Source organism: Pituophis catenifer, unplaced genomic scaffold (assembly GCF_029215685.1).
Source record: "Pituophis catenifer annectens isolate HBS135680 unplaced genomic scaffold, rPitCat1.0.hap2 SCAF_7, whole genome shotgun sequence".
In the NCBI taxonomy this organism is placed as follows: domain Eukaryota; kingdom Metazoa; phylum Chordata; class Lepidosauria; order Squamata; family Colubridae; genus Pituophis; species Pituophis catenifer.
In genome coordinates, this window is record NW_027256887.1 from 13,936,411 (window position 1) to 13,954,061 (window position 17,651).

A 17,651-nucleotide genomic window follows, 5' to 3' on the forward strand; every position below is an offset into this window, starting at 1 on the left:
AAAAGGCAGGGCTCGACCTTCCATCCTCTTCCTCACCCAAAGATAAAAGGCCAGGAAAGGCCCTCCTCCCACAGTCGGCCCTCCTCCCGAGGGAGAGCGGAGGAGAAGGCCGCTTTCCCCGGCCTTTTGTGAGCTCAGCTCCGCCCACAGACGGGCCCCGTCCTGCCTCTGCCCCGCTTCAGGTGACGGTTGGGGCCGCGGTCGGGGAAAAAGAAGCGCGGCCGGCTCTCGAAGCAGCGAAGCCAGACCATGATGGGGGCCGCTCGTCGACACGTGGTGTGCGCCATGTCTGGCGGGGTGGACAGCGCCGTGGCGGCTCTGCTGCTGAGGCGGAGAGGTGAGGCTCCCCCGTATTTCCTTTACGGCCTCCTTTAACTCCCCCCTCATCCATCCGAGCTTTGTAGAACTTCCGTTCCGGTATATGGAGACTACAACTCCCGGCATCCCCCTTGCGAAGGCCTTTGAGAGGGGGGTCGTAGTTAACATCAGGTGGGCGAAGCAATAGCAATAGCACTTACACCAGGGGTGGGCAACTGTGGCCCTTTCACAACCTGTGGACTTCAACTCCCAGAATTCCTGAGCCAGCTTGGCTGTCTCAGGAATTCTGGGAGTTGAAGTCCACAGGTTGTAAAAGGGCCACAGTTGCCCACCCCTGACTTACACCTATATGGGGCTGACATGATAGCAGTGTTCCAATATCTCAGGGGATGCCACAAAGAAGAGGCAGTCAAGCTCTTCTCCAAAGCACCTGAGGGCAGGACAAGAAGCAATGGGTGGAAAGTAATCAAGGAGAGAAACAACTTAGAACTAAGGAGAAACTTCCTGACACTTGGAACAATTAATCAGTGGAACAACTTGCCACCAGAAATTGTGACTGCTCCAACACTGGAAGTTTTTAAGGAGATGTTAGATAACCATTTGTCTGAAGTAGTGTAGGGTTTCCTGCCTAAGCAGGGGGTTGGACTAGAAGACCTCCAAGGACCCTTCCAACTTTGTTATTCTATTCTAAAAATATACCGCTTCATGGTGCTTTACAGCCCTCTCTAAACGGTTTACAGAGTCAGCATATTGCCCCACAACAATCTCGGTCCAAATCATGAACATAGCTGCGCTTAATAACAGTTGAACAGACAGCACACCACAAAAGTCTCACTTTGGGATTCAGGGATTTATTAGAATTTAAAACATAGCAAACATAAAGCCTTTGCTTTATTACATACTTTGTTTATGTAATTGTAGGCAATTACATAACATTGCATACACTTCCTCTTTTTCCACAGCCTCAGCCCCTCCCCCCTCATTTCGGCACATAGGGAACTACTGTGTCCATGTCCGCTACCATTTCATCAAGTGCACATGCTGATTACAAATTTTCTTTTATTCTTGCATCAGGCAATTTATGTCAGTATTGAACCCATGTCACCTCCCCAAACTCCCCAAACTCCCCTCCCCATTATTTTCCCCTCACACTGACCTCGAAAAGATGGAAGGTTGAGTCAACCTGGAGCCTGCTGAGATTCGAACTGCCAAATTGCAGGCAGCCGGCAGTCCTCAACATACAACCACAATCCAGCCCCAAATTTCTGTTGTTAAGTGAGACGTTTGTTAACTGAGTTTTGCCCCGTTTTACGACCTTTCTTGCCACGATTGTTAAGTTAATTGCAGTTAAATTAGTAACATGGTTGTTAAGTGAATCTGGCTTCCCCTGTTGACTTTGCTTATCAGAAGGTCGCAAAAGGGGATCGCATAACTCCGGGACCCTGCAAGTGGCCTAAATATCAGTTGCCAAGTGTCCTAATTTTGATCATGTGACCATGGACGATGCCACAATGGTCGTAAGAGTGAAAAAGAGATCATAACTCACTTCTTTCATTGCCGTTGTAACTTTGAAAGGTCACTAAATGAATTGTTGTAAGTCGAGGACTACCTGTATTTGAAATGCTTTGCCCTTGCCTTCTTTTGAAGCACATTTTTTCAGCTTCTTGGCTCTCCCTGGAACCCTGGACTCTCATAGTGGTTTTCCATCCAAACATTTAGTCTGAGCTATTCAGTCCATTATTGCTTACATGTTTTGACACACCTAGCTAGAATGAAGATTTTCTACTTGTCACGTCCACAATTTACTATTCTGGGAATAGTATATTTTATATTAGCACAGTCAGAGTTATCCAAAATTGGATAAAATGTAGGAGATATGAGTTTTTGCCATTGATGATTCAAATACTTTTTAAAAGTGAAAGATTGAACATTATTTGTAAGGATATCCACAGTATGTTAATTTTTCTTGTATAGTATTGTCACTTATACTTTTTCATTTCTTACTTTCCCCATCTGAGCAGGATATGATGTGACAGGGGTGTTCATGAACAACTGGGATTTAGTGGATGAAAAGGGAATTTGTCAAGGCAATCAAGATTGTGAAGATGCCTATAAAGTATGTCAGATACTCAATATTCCATTTCGCCAAGTTTCCTATGTTAAAGAATATTGGAATGAAGTGTTTAGGTAAGAGAATTTTCATAAATCTTTTGCTGAAAGAAAGCTTTTTTTTTTAATTTCATTTATATGCCGCCCTTCTCCGGAGACTCAGGGTGGCTTACAATGCGTTAAGCAACAGCCTTCATACTTTTGTATATTTATACAAAGTCAGCTTATTGCCCCCACAAACTGGGTCCTCAATTTATCTACCTTAGAAAGGATGGAAGGCTGAGTCAACCTTGAGCCTGGGGAGATTCGAACTTGCAGTAATTACAGGCAGCTGAATGTTAATAACAGGCTATTAGTCTGCTGCGCCACCAGGCTCTTAGCTTTGTGTGACTGGGAAGATTAATAAGAGAAATAAAGAGAATGGGTTTCCTATGTAGGCTTTGCAAGCTTCCTTGACTAGTTCTTCTCTCCTCTACTGCTTTTTATAATCTAGCAAAGCATCAATGCTCTATGCCCGTGATGGCGAACCTATGGCACGCGTGCCACAGGTGGCATGTGTAGCTGTATTGGTGGTCACGCGAACTCAGGTCTGGTGCGCATGCGCACGCTGGCCAGTTGATTTTCGGGCCTTCTAGGCCCACCGGAAGTAGGGAAACAGGCTGTTTCCTGCCTCCGGATGGCCTCGGGGGTGGTGGTGGGGAAGGCCTGTTTTTCTCTCTCCTCAGGCTCTAGAGGCTTTCTAGAAGCCTGGGAAGGGCGAAAATGGCTTTCCCCACCCCCCGGAGGCCCTGCGGAGGCAGGAAACGGCCCGTTTGTGGCCTCCGGAAGGCTGGGAGGGGGAGGCTGTTTCTGCCCTCCCCAGGCTCCTAGAAAACCTCTGGAGCCTGGGGAGAGAGAAAAATGGGTCTATCGGGCCCACCGTGTCATCGTGTGGCAGGAGCAGGGGGAGTGCAGGGGAGTCGGGTGCACATGCGCAGGGTGGGATGCAAAGAATTATGGGTGTGGGCATGCACATGCGAGATCCCCCCGCACTCCCCTGCTCCTGGCATGCGATGGCAAAAAAGTTAGCCATCACTGCTCTATGCTTTGGTTAAGAAAGTATATATGAAAAATGTCCCAATTTTAGAACATTCTGAAGTCTAATAAAACTTCTATGCTTCTACAAGCAAAAACAATCCTCCATGGACCCAAAGGAAGCTTATTGGAAGAGCTGCAAATGATAAATTAAAGATACAGACTTCGCTGAGTTGAATTTAACTTCTGATGACTACAACACAGCCACATGGTTTTCTTGGGGATAATATGGAAGTAATTCACCATTTCCTATTTATCGTATATGGCTAGTCCTTGACTTACAACCATTCATTTAGTAACTGTTTGAAGTTACAACAGCACTGGGAAAAAATTACAGCCAGTCCTCGCACTTATGACTGTCACAGCATCCACTTGGTCACATGGTTAAAATTTGGGCATATAGGAACTGCATATTTATTTATTTATTTATTTATTCATTCATTCATTCAATTTCTATACCGCCCTTCTCCCGAAGGACTCAGGGCGATGAACAGTTAAAATAACATACATATAAAATGTGAATATAAGATGATTATGCTATATATATAATGCTCTCTACATGGGGCTCCCCTTGAAAAGCACCCGGAGGCTCCAACTGGTCCAGAACGTAGCCACGCAGGTGATTATGGGCGCAGCTCGTTGCGCCCATGTAACACCTCTCCTACGCGAGCTACACTGGCTCCCGGTGGTTTTCTGGGTGCGATTCAAGGTGTTAGTTATCACCTTTAAAGCGCTCCATGGCTTAGGACCTGGGTACCTACGAGACCATCTTTTGCCACCAATAGCCTCCCACCGACCAGTTCGTTCTCACAGGGAGGGACTACTCAGGGTACCATCAGTCAAATTATGCTGACTGGCGACTCCCAGGGGGAGGGCCTTCTCTGTGAGGGCTCCAACCCTTTGGAATGAACTGCCCCCTGAGATATGAAATATCCCTGATCTCCGTGCTTTCCGCCGTGCCCTCAAAACCTTGATGTTCCAACAGGCGGGGCTAAACATACGAACATGTGAATGTTTTTAAAATGTTATCTAATTTTAGGTTCTATTTAATTGGGCCAAACTATGTTATAATAATAATTTTAATTAGCAATTTTATGATGTTTGTGTATCTATATTTTTCTTGACTGTACACCGCCTTGAGTCCTACGGGAGAAAGGCGGTATAGAAATATAATAAATAAATAAATAATAAATAAATATATTTATGATGGTTGCAGCATCCCAGGGTCATTTGAAAAATACTACTATAAATCAATCCTTTTTTCAGCCATGTCATTTTTAAATGATTAAAATAAGGAGCTAATTATAAACTGAAACAACTTCAGTAAAATCTGGTCAGGGCAAAGAGTATTCTCTATGCTGATCAGCTACTTCTGATGAATTTGATATGATTCAGGTGTTTAGCTTTATATCAAGTAATTGGGATTCTTGATGGAACAGTAAACATGCTTCTGCATTTCCAAAAACTCATAATCATTTTAATGTTTTTTTTCCCCCTTACCTACAGCTACCTTTTAAATGAATATGAAGTTGGACGGACACCTAATCCTGATATTATATGTAATAAAAACATCAAATTCAATTATTTCCTACACTATGCTATGAATAACATTGGTAAGTTCTACTTTCAGTGGTGTTTTCCTTTCTGAAAAATGAAGATGTGGAATAAACCTAAAAATCAGTCCCAATTTTGCATACAATCTTTTTACAGCGTATCAAGATCTGGCTTTTCAGATCAATCTGTGTCTTAATTGAAGGCGTAGTCTTACACTTTTGTATTCAGAGAAAGCATTACTGAATTCAGTGATGTTTCCTCCTGACCAAAGTGGTACAGGTACAGAAATATCAGGGATATTGAGAAATATCAATATGAGGAATATCATAAAAACAAAAGACGGGAAATATATTAGACGTCTTGCTAAAATAATAGTATCTAATTTGCCTTTATTTTTTCAAAACCATACCAGGAGCTGATGCAATAGCAACTGGACACTATGCGAGGACCTCCCTGGAGGATAATGAAGTTTTTCATCAAAAATACAAACAAGAAGCACGAGGACTATTCAGAAATAGATTTGAAATAAGAAACAGTAAGTGCTCCACTGTTTAAAGCATCAATTCTCAGTCATCCAGGTCATGGTTGTCCCAAAGATGCTTTTTCAGGAGGCAACTGCGCTTCCTTGTTTTTCTTTGACGACGTTTCACTTCACATACAAGAAGCTTCAAACAGATTTCCAGAAAAAATTGCAGATTACAGGAATCATCTACACTTCAGTTTGAAATGCAGACAACACAGACTCATCCCCAACAGCCTGTGTCTATCTTCAACAGTGAAGGGACACAGGGCAGAAAAACATCCTTCAGCCAAGAAGGCTCCACACCCATTTGCACTACTCAGGTGACCCTGAGGACACAGATAAACCTCCAAGTGGCCTCAATGACTCTCTAGAACAGAGGTCAGCAACCTGTGGCTCCGGAGCCACATGCGGCTCTTTGGGCCCTCTGCTGTGGCTCCTTGTCTGGTGATCCCACCACTGGCTGGCCCCACCCCTTGCCCTCCCCTACCAGTCACTCCTCGCCTGGCCTGAGAAGGTAAGGGCGACGGCAGGGGATGGAGAAGTGGCCAGGGCAGAGAGAGAGAGAGATACAGAGAGAGGGGGAGAGAGAGAGACATAAAGAGATACAGAGAGAGGTGGGGGAGGGAGGGGAGGGAGAGAAATGTCAAAAGGGTTTTGTGGTTCCCGGTGTTTTTTAACAACTGGTTCTCTGCCCTAATGACCGGCTGGGTAGGCATCGCGGTGTGTGTGTCATGTGACTGGTGGAAGTGCATGACGTCAAGTTGACCACGCCCACCCAGGTTTTGTGGCTCCCGATGTTTTCTTTTCTGTGGGAAACGGGTCCAAATGGCCCTTTGAGTGCTTAAGGTTGCAGACGTCTGCTCTAGAAAAATGCAAATGACCAGCTGCCTGAAAGGAATATAAATCCTTCCATTCCCCACCATCCAGTCAGAACTGAAGAAGCTTCTTGGATGAGAAGCAAAACGTCTTCAAACAAAAACAAGAAAGTCCAGTTGCCTCTTGAAAAAGCACCTCTAGCATCAATTAGTATAATGAAATGAATGGTTAGTAGTAGGCGCCTTGTCTGCAAAACTCTTAGATTAAAACTGGAAAATAAAATGAAGAAAAACAGCTAATTGATGTTACATTTTTGCAGAAAGAAAATGGTTAAAAAATCATCTGCATTGGATTTAAAGTAGTATATCATATATCGTATTGCTTATATATCAAAGTATCATATCACATTATATATCATCATCTTGATATCAAAGATACCGTATCGTAATCAAGAGCCTCTTTACTGAATATTCCTTGAAGCAAAATCACATTTTTTATTTGTTACTTCGGCTTTCTTGGTATATAGTATTAACTGCATAGTATGTTGGCTTGTTTTATTGTTTTCTGCCATGTTACCATTTTCTGTGATTTAAAGGATCGAACCAAATTTTCCTCTTGCAGCTGTCAAACTTCTTCAGGGTGCTGATCACAATAAAGACCAAACATTCTTCCTCAGTCAAATTTCTCAAGAAGCTTTGCAGAAAACCATTTTTCCTCTTGGAGACTTAACAAAAGACTTTGTGAAGAAGATAGCTGCAGAACATCAGCTTTATCATGTGTTGAAAAAAAAAGAGGCATGGTAACATTTCCTACTCAAAGAACTCAATCATTATAAGGGGGGGGGATCTATCATTATAACTTAGAGCAGTGTTTCTCAATATTGCACATTCATTTTCCTCTTCATACTTCATAGTGTTCCCCTGAAGCCTGGTCCATATGTGGAAGAGCTACTCTTCCATTAAGATCAGGGGTGAGCTGCTGGGGGTTCGCAGGGGTTCGGGAGAACCCCTATCTAAGATTGTGTGCAGTTTGGAAAACCCCCAAATCCCACTCCTGGCTGGCCCTGCCCCGCCCTGCCAACCCCATCCCTCCCAGGAGTCCCCACACGGCCCGTTTTGGATGCAGGTAAGTGCAGGGCATGCACGGAGGCTCGGGGAGGGCAAAAAATGGGCCTACCGGAAGTTTGGGAAGGGCCTCCGGGTCCTGGGGAGGCCGTTTTTGCCCTCCCGGAGGCTCAAAGAAAGCCTCGAGCCTGGGGAGGGCAAAAACGCCCCCGCCCACCATGGTGCAGGAGGCCGACTAGGCCACGCCCACCATGGCCACACCCACTCAGCAACTGGGCAAAGAACCCCTTGCTAAAATTTTTGAAGCCCACCCCTGATTAAGATGTGTGGACTACAACAAAAATTCCCCAGCCAACAATCGCCAAGTTTGAAAAACATTAGTTTAGACGCCTTTGCAATCTGGAAATGACCAAAAGCTGTTCTTTTGATTGATCATGTTTCTGGATAAAATTACCAATTGTGCCATTTTAGTGTTTTTGATCGTTTCTAAGACAGGAATTAGTTCTTCTAGCTTTCATTGCAGCCAAGTAGGATAGTCTTCTGATGAACACATATTTTTCTATGAGCTGTCAGCATTTCATATTGTTTATTTTTCCTCTAAAGTTCACTATATTTTTTTTAAGATTATTTGTGCATCTAGCCTGTTTCTAGATTTGTAGGTGGGAATAGATAGATATAAAGTGCTGCTATTTGAATTTTCAAAATTCCTAAAGGATAACCATCAATTGTGTTTTATTTTAGAGCATGGGCCTCTGTTTTGTTGGTAAAAGGGATTTTTCAGAGTTCCTCCTTGAGGTGAGAAATTACTGATTCACAATTTTTATGAACGTGTACATTTTATTTTATTATTACTTTCAAAGTTATTACTTTTAAATGGAATTTAAATTGAGAGGATGTTTTTCCTCCCTTGTAGTATCTGCAACCACGTCCAGGAAATTTTGTCTCCATTGAAGATGGCAAAATTCTTGGAAGACACAAGGGTGAGCAAGTGTTTTTTCATTCAGTTCCTATTAAATGATGTGAAATATAAAGATCTCTACATTAACACACACACACACCGAATTTGGCAACATAAAACTCAATAAATCTTTAATTTTCCCCAAACTGTCTCATCACCTTCAGCCATGATGGCTCAGTGTTAGAGTGCAGTATTGCAGGCTACTTCTGCTGATTGCCAGCTGCGAGCAGTTTGGCAGTTCAATTCCCATCAGGCTCAAGGTTGACTCAGCCTTCCATCCTTCCGAGGTGGGTAAATTGAGGACCCAGATTGTTGGGGGCAATATGCTGACTCTATAAACCGCTTAGAGAGGGCCGTAAAGCAGTGTGAAGCAGTACGTCTAAGTGCTATTGCTATTATCTGGCAATGGATTCGAATGAATTTGGAACCCCAAGCCCCTACAATATCCTCTTGTTAAAAACATCTGGCCACAAAAGCTTCAAACTAGGTGGCGAGTTACTAAACATTTGGTTACTGTTTTTATTAGGTGATATTGTCTAAGGAAGTGGGATTTTATAAAGTGAACAAAATGTGGATCCTTTAATCTCCTTAAAAATAAAAGGTGTAAAGCAGGCTAAACATAAACATACTTAAGAAAGGAATCTATTAATGCTGAAAATTAGACCAGACTTGTAAGGGGAGAATAATGTTTTTTCAGGGAGATAGGAGGAGTAATAATTACTCGGCTTGGCCTGGGGGGTTCGAGGAGGTGGTTTGCATATGGAAAGAGATTCCATAGGTTGGCACCTGGAATTTTGACCAGCCCAAGTGGGAGAGGAGATGGGTTAAACTAAGCCTGGACATTGGGAGAAGAAGTTGTGTGGTTTCTTTGACATCTGACATCTTGTTTGATTGCAGATCTTTTGAGAGAGGAGGGAAGGGAAGGGCAGGGAAGGGAGGGGAGGGGAAGGGAAGGGAAGGGAAGGAAAGGAAAGGAAAGAAGGAAAGGAAAGGAAAGGAAAGGAAAGGAAAGGAAAGGAAAGGAAAGGAAAGGAAAGGAAAGGAAAGGAAGGGAAAGGAAAGAAGGAAAGATAAGATCAGTTTCAGAGGCAATGCCTCTGAAAGCTCAATAGAGCTTTCCAGGCTCCTTTTGGTAGACAACTTTCCAGAACAATGATTTTAGCTATATTTTAATTATATTATTTGAATTACTATTGTTATTATCAGTATTATTATTGATGGCTAATAAATTGTTGTTGGAAAAAACAGTGACTGCTGTCTAGGAGTATTTCAGAAAACCTGCCAGAGATATATTGCTGATGATTGTATTACAACGGAGCAGCTTATAAATCCAATCAGCATTCACATTCTTGTGCTTGTGTAATTACCAAAGCCTAACATGTTAATATATATTATTTTAAACACATCTGGCTGCAATTCTACACTGAGGTAATTGTTGGTTAAGAGTGCTGATTATATTCAGAACTCATTCTCACGTTCCGAAATTTCTATTACATTTTTTACGAAAATTACCTTTGCCCAACCTAAGCTCCTTTGTGGATTGTTGACTTCCAGCACCATTGGGGGCCTACCCGCTTAAGACAAGTTGTGTCCCCTTCATTTCGATGCATATTGAGAGAGTTAAAAGTACTTTGAGCTACTGTTACTTTTTGCTAGTGTTATTGGAACTTGGAAGTAAGTCACATTGGAATCGGTTTAGAGATGAGATATTGGTTAGGATGAAGTTGTTACATTGATTCTTAAGCATAATGAGTTTAAATTTCAACCATACATTCTGTTTTTTAGGGAAATTAATCTATATAAACTCTTGGCAGATTATTTTAATCTGTAATGTGTGCTTGCTGGTATTCTGAATGGACCTATTTTTTCCCAATGAAATACAGAAAATCCTGTTGTAGTTAATAGCATTTTCACAGAGTAAGCTTATACTTGATACCTGATACCTAATTTTCTGTTTCCTTTTTTTGGTGCTTTTGTTAATAAATACTGCTCCAGAGTCGTAGGTACTAACTTGTAATTGATCTTATTCAGCTTGTTCAAGATACAAATCTCTTTCCTAGCCAGCTTGGATGATAGCATTTAGAATCATAGAGTTTGGAGGACCAGAGAGAAGAGGGTAAGGGACCACATACTGGTTGCAACAGCACAATCAAAGACCTGCCCCTTTATTGGGATGTTGGTTAGGATGAGACTGTTAAACATGAGTTTAAATGTCAACCATACATTCAGTAGTTGTGTGTTTCTTTTCTGCATTTTGCCTCTTGACTAAACAGCTGGTATTCTTAATCTTTTCTTTCCCTTTTGTTTTCAACATATCTGTGGGTTATATTTTAAAATATGTCTCTTGCTTTTCTTAGGTTGCTTTTTATATACGTTTGGCCAGAGAGCTAAGCTAGGAATCGGCAGTAATGCATGGTTTGTTGTAGATAAAAACATTGCCTCTGGGGAAGTTTTTGTGGTAAGTTTGCTTGCATTTGTACCGTTTGTGATTGCTGCCTAAAAGAATGTGGTTATTATTGGCCCAAGATTCTTGGCTTTTGCATACAAAAGAAAAACCAAAGCTGTTAAGTCAACCGGGTGTCGAGAAGTTTCTTTACATCCTGTTCAAACTAGCTTTTGATCAACAGAAAATTGAAAAGGACGTTGGCACAAAGTATGCAATAAATGCCAAGCACTGAAAGAAAGAAACGATCAAACCGTTGAGCTTCACTTGAAAACAAGCTTGCCTTCATCCTAAGTGTTTCATCTTTAAGTCAAACCATCATCCTGATGCCATAGTTCTATTGTTAGTGATGGTCCCTGTCGCAGTTTGGAAGGGCTGATCTGTACAGCGCATCCTTAGATTCTTGCTTCTCTCTTCCCCTTATCAAAGGGAAATAGATGCCCATTTGTGAGGGTGGAAACTGCTGTGAGATTTCGATTATTGTATCAAGGGTCACACAATGTGACAGCAGCACTGGGAGGGGCTGAGCAAGCAGCAGCACCTTGATGGACATGCTGAAACTGTCCACTTGCTGCCTCTTTCATCAATATTTCCCTATTCCCATGGATGGTGTAAGGATACACAAGTAGTCCTCACATAGCAACTTTGCAATTACGCCAATGATGAAACAGTAACTTTATGTCCAATTCTTGCATTTATGAGGATTGTAAGGCAAAGAAAGGTTGAAGTAAGATCGTAGGTGCAGTTGTGCATCGCTTAGTAACTGCTTCGCTTAACAATGGAGTTGCCGTTACTAACTGAAGTCGCTAAATGAGAAATACCTATATTTAATATGCTCCTTTAAGCCTAAATTTATATGGGGAGCAGTGTCTCCACTCTTGTAGCAGTGCTTTTGTTCTTTTTTGGCTCTTTAAATGATGACATTTTGGAGCTATAGCGCTCACTTAAGAATAATATCTACCTGTGCAAAAACATAATTTCTTGTTCATGTTACTTTCATAGCTTTAGCTACGTATAAGCTAATTATGGTTAAAACAAACCATGGTTAGGTTTTAGGCCCAACACTTTCTTGCTTTGTGCAGGAAACAAAACATTCCATAACAGTTACCAGTATATAGTGCAATGTTTTGTGATCTTGGCAACTTTGGACTTCAATTCCCAAAATTGTGTGAATTGAAGTCCATGTGTCATAAAGTTGCTAAGATTGAGAAACACTGATCTAGTTTAACTGTATAAGCCTGTTAGTTTCAATAAATTACTGTATGACCCATGAGGGCTCAGCACCCTGGGGCCTGTGGTCCCGAATAGCTATTGGAGACCCCTGTGATCATATTACTAGCAGCCAACAACATGGCTATTGAAAATTAGCAGACTACTTCCCTTATTTTGGAAGGCGGAGCCCATAAAGGTCTAATATAAAAGGCTTCAGATAGTTTTAAGATAGTTCAAATAAAGAGAGAAGAAACTGAAAGGGAAAAAATAGAAATCCTGGCCAGCTGGTTCTATATGGTATATAGCTTACTATACGGTAGGTCAAGTTTAGCATTGCCTTTTGGAAAATGGTAAGTAATATTAAATTTGCCCGCCTCAGCGTTCCATCAAACCAGCCTGTGATATTTTCTATGGTCTCCCCTTTATAAAACAAATAAAATGAGCATTCTTCCCAGGTTGTTGAAAAAGAATGCAATAAAGATTGCATTTATAATCGCTGTGATAGAAAGAGGACCCAACTCTCAAAGCAGAAGTTTTATTTTGCCTTCCAATTTAACTTTGAATTTTTGTTTCCTTTTACTTGTTGCTAATTTTATCTATATATAGTGCTGAGATGCTCAGTTGTAAATTAAAATTTTTGCGTCCTTCTGAAGGCTCCCTGCAGGGATCACCCTGCACTTTACAGAGATCTTTTACGGACAAGCAGAGTGCATTGGATTGCTGAGGAACCTCCTGCAGAACTCATTCAGAACAAAATGATGGAGTGCAATTTCCGCTTCCAACACTTGATGGCGCTAGGTGACTAGTCTTTGTTAATGGGAAGATCTTGGTGGCACACATGGCACAGATAGAGGGCATTTATAGAAGGAAATATTTACAGGATATGTTTATAGAAGGAAACATGTTATTTGCTCAGATTACAAATACCATTGGCTGAAAATACAGGTTCTGAAGTTTTAATTTCTGGTTTTAATTGGGTTTTATGTGTTTGTAAAGGGTATTTTCTAAATTCTGTATTTAATTCTGGCGGTTTGATTGTTTAATTATGTGAGCCAGCCTAAGTCATGTAGCTGGGCAATCAAATCAAATCCATAAAAGTCAATCACTTAACGGTTGTTGTTTTTTTTATTCCTAGTACCTTGTACATTAACCCTAAATCAAGATGGATCAGTATGGTTGACTCTGTCTAAGCCAATAAGGGATCTTACAGCAGGGCAGGTATGTGCTGAGCCTTCTTCTCTGTGATTATCTTAAATTTTCTAATCCTCGCAGGACATATTTCCCTGTAAATACACTCAGTTGCACTTTTGAACAGATAAATTGAATAGCAAAGTAAGAAGCAGATTTTGTCCACGCACTGTAAAACTGGACAGTTTGTTCATACATATTATTGGTTGATTTATTAAACAATTACATATGAGCGAGTAGAAAATCTCAGCAGGAATCTTGGTTCTATACGTTACTATTATCAGCTGAATGTTTGAACGTGATCCAACACGGATGGCGTGATTCATAATAATTTTCCCTTGAGTTTTGTTTGATTCTCAGCACCGAGAGGAAGGTTTTATAAACATCTGTATTGCGTTTGTCTGCTAGCAATGGTAATAATGAGGGAAATTAAGCTATATTAAGCTATACCTATAAGTATTTACTTGCAAGGAGGCTTCATTTATTCTCCAAGAAAAACATTGTTAATAGTATTGAATGAAATGGAATAGAATATGTGCAGAAGATATCTGATATGATCTGTGGATCTCAGCAAAGGTGTGGTGGGAAGGCAAGCCTGCTCTGTCTGCATTTATCCTGGATAAGATGGTCCACTTTTTTTTCCTGGTTAAGATTTATTTTATTTATTTATTTAGTTTGTCAAACATGTACAAGAAAACAGATATAAATATAAATATGGACATGAACACAGGAAATGAGTACAAATAAATGGGGACAGTAGGACAGGGACGGTAGGCATGCTGGTGCGCTTATGCATGCCCCTTACAGACCTCTTAGGAATGGGATGAGGTCAACAGTAGATAGTCTAAGGTTAAAGTTTTGGGGGTTTGGGGATGAAACCACAGAGTCAGGTAGTGTTGTGGCTCCGTTACCTGAGCCTGTGTCATCGGCAGGAGACGACTCCGAGATTGAAGAAGAGGAGTTGGCAAGGCCTCCCTCTCCAGGACCCTCCTCTCTGGCAATGCCTTCGGTGTCTGCCGAAGGGCAAGAGATAGGGCCGGGGCCAAGCACGTCCACGCAGCCACAGATGGACAGTGATGAGGGAAATGAGTCTTGGCTGGATCCACACCAGCGTCGCAGAGATAAGCGCACGCAACAGAAGAAAAGGCGTGCCCGAGATTAGGCTGAGTCACTGGACCACACCCCACAGGATATAAAAGGGAGTGTGGTGGCCAGTCAAACCTTGTGACGAACAAAGCTGAAAGCTTCCACACCATTCTGCATTGCCGGACTTTTGCTATAAGACTTAGCTGGATTATTTCTGGACTTGATTAACTCCGTAATTATTGAGCTGTTTCTTTTGATGTATCAGAAGTGGGGAGAAGTTATCTCTCCTCTTTGTAAATAATAAACTCTTGGCAGGCAGCCACTAGGTTGTTTCCAAGTTCCGTTAACTTAAGGAAAAGGATTTTGCCGGCTGGTTTGGTCTTTAACTCCTGAACGTCTGTTGGTATGTGTGCGTGTGGTTGGGGACAGAACAAGTAGTGTATTCCAGGCATTGACCACTCTTTGCTGAAGTCATATTTTCTGTAATCGAGTTTGGAGCAGTTTACCTTTAGTTTGTATCTATTGTTTGCCCATGTATTACTGCAGTTGAAGCTGAAGTAGTCATTGACAGGTAGGACATTGTAACAGATAATTTTGTGTACTGCGCTTAGGTCAGACCGTAGGCGGTGTAGTTCTAGGTTGTCCAAGCCCAAAATTTCAAGCCTAGTGGCATAAGGTATTCTGTTGTGAGCAGAGGAGTGGAGGACTCTTCTCGTGAAATACCTCTGGACTTGCTCAATTGTATTAACGTCCGATATACAGTGTGGATTCCAGGCAGACGAGCTGTATTCGAGAATTGGTCTAGCAAAGGTTTTGTATGCCCTAGTTAGCACTACAATGTTACTGGAGAAGAAGCTTCGCAAGATTAGGTTAACAACTCTTAATGCCTTTTTGGCAATGCTGTTACAGTGAGCTCTGGCACTTAGATCATTTGAGATGAGTACTCCTAGGTCCTTGACAGAGTGAGAGATTCAGTAGTCTAATGTTCAGTTAGAACTGTTTCTCAATCTCAGCAATTTGAAGATAGATGGACTTCAACTCCCAAATTTCCCCCAACCAGCTGAAGCGGGCTAGAAAAATTCTGGGACTTGAAGTCCTCCCATCTTCTCAAGTTGGTGAGATTGAGAAACACTGAGAAAGCTATTTGAGAATTTTTGGGGAAAACAAATACACATCTTTACTTGACTAAATACAGTGGAACTCTACTCTTTCTCTGCCCTTTGTTGCCTTCTCACCACAGTTAACACAGCAAAAATAGCAACTGTAATGGAAGAAGAATGATAGCTTTCATTAATTAGCAAAAAACATTCAGAGGGCTTGTTAAGCTGCAGGCTTTATCAAGTCCTGTCATGCAAGCTGACGTTGTGGAATAGATTCTGTAAATAACCAAGAGTCTGTGAAAAAGAGTAGGATGTAAGAGCTCTACCCAGTTGGTAAAAAAAATTCTCAGCTTTAAGAAATATCTGAATCACGGTTGCTTAAAAACGGTGAGAAAATTCAAATTTTAAATCGTGCGTATTTTTAACAAAGGAAATAATGCAGCTGGAAAAAGGGAGAGACTCCATTGAATTCCTTAATTCAGCGCGTTCGTTCTAAGATGTGTGAATATAACCCGTTGTGATTCACTGTTGATAGGTTTGCTGGATTGTTATAATGAACTCAATATTTCAGACTTCTTTGGGAAGCTCTCCTTACCATGTGAACTGAAAAAAAAAATCTGTTTGAATGCAAGAATTATCCTATGATAATTTACTTAGATGCTACTTTTTATCAGTTCAATTTACACGGCTAAGAAAGATACCTAATAATTATGGTAATTATACTAATCATGAATTCACCTTCCCATTCTCTATGTCAGTGGTCACCAACTGGTGGTCCATGGACCACTAGTGGTCCACGAGAAAATTTTGGTGGTCCTCAGAAAAATTATTTGCATTTTTTATATTGCACTAAATCAGGGGTCCTCAAACTACGGCCCCTGCACCGGATACATGCAATTAACGTTTCTGTTGCTGCAGAGAGTCTCCCCCTTCGGGTCTTTTTGTGCGGGTCAGTGGGGGGCAGAAATTCCGACTTGGGGTCTGCTTCAGCCTCTTGGTATGGGCTTTGGGCGAAGAGCCAGAGGGCCTTGTTCCAGTGGGACAGCATCATGGGCGGGAACTAGCTGACCATCTCAGCCCGCTGAGCCTCCAGGTGCCAGTACCTGGCCTTGCATTCCTGCAGGTCTTCCCTCTGCTTGGAAAGCCTATGCTCGTAGTCCTCAGTGAGGTACTTCTGCACCTCAAATTGGATCGGTCAGATCCAATTTGAACTGAGCCAGCTGTTTTGCCAACTCTTTCTCATGGTGGCTGCTTAGCTCCAGCAACTGCTTTCTGTTGGGCCCCTAAGGACTCCAGGCGGGCAGGCGGGGAGTAGTGAGTAGAGGCTGGCAAGGCGCCCCTCGACGTGAGTGACATTGAGTCACATGACCACCCAGTCACATGACCACCTTGCCATGCCCATCCATCTGATCATTAGGCAGATCATATTAGTGGTCCGCGGGATTTAAAATTATGAATTTAGTGGTCCCTGAGGTCCAAAAGGTTGGTGACCCCTGCTCTACGTTATATGGGATGTTTAAAAGCTGAGTAGTCAGGTGACACACACATACCCTTCTCAATCACAGTCTCACGCTTCATACAGTACAAATTGTCACTCTTCTGTCTTCCAGTTTGCTGTTTTCTACAAGGGAGATGAATGCCTAGGCAGTGGCATGATTCTGAGACTGGGGCCTTCGGTCTTTATTTTGCAACAAGGCAAAAACAGGGAGACCATTGGGGAGAACATACCAGCTGATGAGGTCACAGTCCAGCCGACCAAATGATTTCTTGCTTTCTTAAAACCAAGAATTGTTGTGTTTTTCTTAAAAAAACTGGTTAGTCAAAAGCCTTGGAATGATCGTCGGATACATGAATGCGCATCTGGATGTGTTTGGAATTTATCTGGAAAAATAAAACGGTTGTGACATATGGAATGACTCTTCTTGGTGAGAAAATGGTTACCTTTCCCCATCTCTTGAAGCCCAGCCCTGTGCAGAAATTGAACAGAAGACAACAACGCTCAAATAAGTGGATAGGATTGCAATGTAACATATCCTGTTTGAAGAATCCTGTTAAGATCATGCAAGTAAGTTTTTTGGAATGTGGAACAGTAGATTTATGGCTAAATCTACTGTCGTGAGATCACAATGGACTTTTTTATCCTCTTTCTCAATATTTGCCTTTTGGTTGCCCATCTTGTAAACTTTCAAACCAGAAAGCCATTAGC

At 41.9% G+C, this 17,651-nt stretch overlaps 1 protein-coding gene across 1 annotated transcript; it reads left to right on the forward strand.

Moving 5' to 3' along the window:
* The first annotated feature begins 30 nt into the window (after positions 1 to 30).
* Positions 31 to 17,358, forward strand: TRMU (tRNA mitochondrial 2-thiouridylase). The gene is made up of 11 exons (XM_070946919.1): positions 31 to 337; positions 2,340 to 2,505; positions 5,008 to 5,114; positions 5,468 to 5,590; positions 7,016 to 7,188; positions 8,200 to 8,253; positions 8,372 to 8,438; positions 10,774 to 10,874; positions 12,725 to 12,869; positions 13,207 to 13,289; positions 17,056 to 17,358. The coding sequence occupies exons 1-11, from the start codon at positions 250 to 252 to the stop codon at positions 17,206 to 17,208; spliced, it is 1,260 nt and encodes a 419-aa protein (XP_070803020.1). The 5' UTR covers positions 31 to 249; the 3' UTR covers positions 17,209 to 17,358.
* The last annotated feature ends 293 nt before the right edge of the window (positions 17,359 to 17,651 follow it).